At 51.7% G+C, this 3104-nt stretch overlaps 1 protein-coding gene across 1 annotated transcript; it reads left to right on the forward strand.

Annotated features, from left to right (window-relative positions):
* Nucleotides 1-1297: 1297 nt before the first annotated feature.
* LOC136470767 (uncharacterized) lies at nt 1298-2318 on the forward strand. The gene is made up of 2 exons (XM_066468502.1): nt 1298-1617; nt 2219-2318. The coding sequence occupies exons 1-2, from the start codon at nt 1298-1300 to the stop codon at nt 2316-2318; spliced, it is 420 nt and encodes a 139-aa protein (XP_066324599.1).
* The last annotated feature ends 786 nt before the right edge of the window (nt 2319-3104 follow it).

Raw genomic sequence — 3104 nt, forward strand, 5'->3', positions numbered from 1 at the left:
ATCAGGCGCTTTCCTCATCCAGCTGGAGCCACTACAGGAAACAGGGTTTTTACCGAGTGCTAAAAGTCGGGCACTCGGCAAAGAGCTATTTTGCCGAGTGCCGCACTCGGCAAAGATATACACTCGGTAAAGAAGGCTTTGCCGGCTTTGCCGAGTGTCAGGCACTCGGCAAAGCCAGACACTCGGCAAAGTCTCTTTTTGCTGAGTGTCAGGCACTCGGCAAACTCTGGCGCTCAGCAAAAAACGACGTCAGGTAACGGCCGTCACCTGCCGCCCAGGTTTGCCGAGTGCCAGCGGATAGGCACTCGGCAAACCACTTCGTTGCCGAGTGCCAAACCCTGACACTCGGCAAAGGACTAGGGCTGCCGGTTTGCCAAGTGCCAGATCAGGACACTCGGCAAAGGTGTTTTCCTTTTTTTTTGAAATCTAAACCCTAAACCACACTGCATCAGATATCACATGTGGAGATGTCCTGGTTTGTAAGCATCGTACGTGATAACGTGCACCAAACCTTCTCAAATTTTTATCACATCCTCCACATACGATATCATGCCATCTCGACAAGTTTCATGATTTTCGGACTTCGTTTGCATTTTATAGAATTTAAAAACAATTCGTCCGAAGGTTCGTGGTCATGTTTCGTGAACAAGATGTTCGAAATTTTGGGTCCGTTCCTGGATACGGCCTCACACTACACTCAATAGCATGAATATCATTTTTTGAATCATTAAATTCCATTATTCGATGCACGTACAGTTCAAATTTGCATTTTCCAAAAAAATTCAATTAAATGAAATAAATTCACTAAATATAGCAAACAGTTCGTGAAATATACCAAATTTCGACATGGAGTACCAAGTACTGTAAGAGGACTACAGAAAAAGTTTGGAGGTCAAAATACAAAAAAAAAATTTGGTTTGCCGAGTGTCATCTTTTGACACTCGGCAAACATGCTCTTTGCCGAGTGCCAGCTGCCAGGCACTCGACAAAGTGTTCCATTTGCCGAGTATCCGTGGGACACTCGGCAAAGAGCGTGCCAATTTTTTTTAAAATGTTTGCCGAGTGCCTCTCCGTCCGGCACTCGGCAAAGTGGTATTTTTTTTAAAAAAAATACGATGCAGTGCGGTTTAGGGTTTAGATTTCAAAAAAAGGAAAACACCTTTGCCGTGTGCCCCGATCTGGCACTTGGCAAACCGGCCTCCTTTGCCGAGTGCCAGATCGGGGCACTCGGCAAAGGGTCCATCCACACTTAACCACCGAACTGTTACCTCCCTCCCTCCCACACACGCGCGCCGCCATGCCCCGCCCGCTCACCCGCCGGTGCGCCCCCGTCGTTCTTCCCCGCGCCGTGCGCCGCCCTCCCCTCCCCGTGCGCCGCGCCCGCCGCAGCCCCTCCCCGCTCCCGCGCCGCGCGTCGGCCGCCGCAGCCGCAACCCGCCCCACCCTTCCTCGTGCCACGCGCCGACGCCTACCCCCACCCCCGCAGGCCCCGCCCCTGCGCCCGTGTGTGGCCGAGCATGGCCAGCTCGCCCACGTCGGCCCGCCAACGTCGGTGGGTGGAGGAGGGGAGGAGGAGGAGGAGGAGCGGGAGGAGGAGGAGGAGGGGAGGAGGAGGAGGTGCAGAAGGAGGAGGAGGAGGAGCCGGCCCTGCCCCCGGTCGTGCCCCGTGGACCGCCCGCCCCGACGCCGCCCGTGCCCGACCCCGTTCCCGACTCCGACGACCCCGACCCCGACGCCGCCCGCCCCTACCCCCGGCGCCCGTCAGGTATGCCCTCTTTCTTGTTGTCGTGGTAGTGATAGTTGTAGTAGTATTAGTTGTAGTAGTAGTGCTAGTGGTAGCAGTAGTAGTAGTGCTAGTGATAGTAGTAGTAGTAGAACTAGTGCTAGTAGTAGTAGTAGTAGTAGTAGTAGTAGTGGTGGTGGTGGTGGTGGTAGTAGTAGTAGTAGAACTAGTGGTAGTAGTAGTAGCAATAGTGGTAATAGTAGTAGAACTAGTGGTAGTAGTAGTAGCAATAGTGGAAGTAGTAGTAGAAGTAGTGGTACTACTTGGATATATTCTTCTGCATGGATTGATATCCAAACTACATGGCTTCTCTTGAGACATATGTGCTTGTCGGCCATCGTGCCGTTGTTTTTTGCAGGTTTTGGAAACCTCACCGTGCAGGGGAGGTTCTGCCGAATTTTTTTAAACTGACAGTATTTTGTTCCATTTTTGTAGAGAAGAGCCCGCCAGAGCTGAGTCGGAGTTCCCGTCGTCGTGCCGGTCTGCCTACACCGCGTCGCCTCGCCACTGCACCGACCTGCCACGGCCCCGCTAGCCTGACTCCGCCGCCACCCTAGGTATAACCCCTCTTTCCGTATCATGGTCATAGATCGCGTAACCCAGTTAGGCGTCTCCCGTTCGAAAGAGATACGGTTGGAGGTATATAGATCTTTGCATATCTATGACTGTATCTGTTTCGGATTGTCCACGTTTTTTGACAGCCTGTGGATGCGTAGATGGGTTAGTTTCCATGGTCTGCTCCGGTCCGAGATAGAGTTTCGGCATCACCTCCCCGTTGTTCTCCGGATACGCACTCTTCTTTGGCAGGACGTGTATCTGGAGAACAGCGGGGAGGTGCTGCCAAAATTCTATCTTGGATAAGAGTAGAGCATGGAAACTAACCTCATCTACGCATTCGCAGGTGGAATTATGACCTATCCTCACCTATTAGACAGTAGAAACACCATGTAGATGCAATTGATGGTTACATTACTTGTTGATACATATATTAGAGGATAGATGACCGTCAGTGGATGTACACGGGCTGGAGAAGTCGGAGTGATTACACCACGGAATGGATGAACAAGACCGATGCTTTCTTGAACAGTGCATTTGGCAAGGCTGCTAAAGGACATTGCCTAGTTTTGTGTCCCTGCAGCAAATGTGGAAACAGGAGAAGGGTAAACAAGGTGGAAATGGGTAAACATCTTGTGAAGAATGGATTTACGCCAGACTACACCCGGTGGGTCCACCATGGTGAAGCCCATCGTATGAGAGAGGAGGTGGTGAGACCATGGGTGGAGGCTTTTGATGCTGATGCCTAGGTAGCAGACATGTTAGA

This window comes from Miscanthus floridulus, chromosome 8 (genome assembly GCF_019320115.1).
Source record: "Miscanthus floridulus cultivar M001 chromosome 8, ASM1932011v1, whole genome shotgun sequence".
In the NCBI taxonomy this organism is placed as follows: Eukaryota; Viridiplantae; Streptophyta; class Magnoliopsida; order Poales; family Poaceae; genus Miscanthus; species Miscanthus floridulus.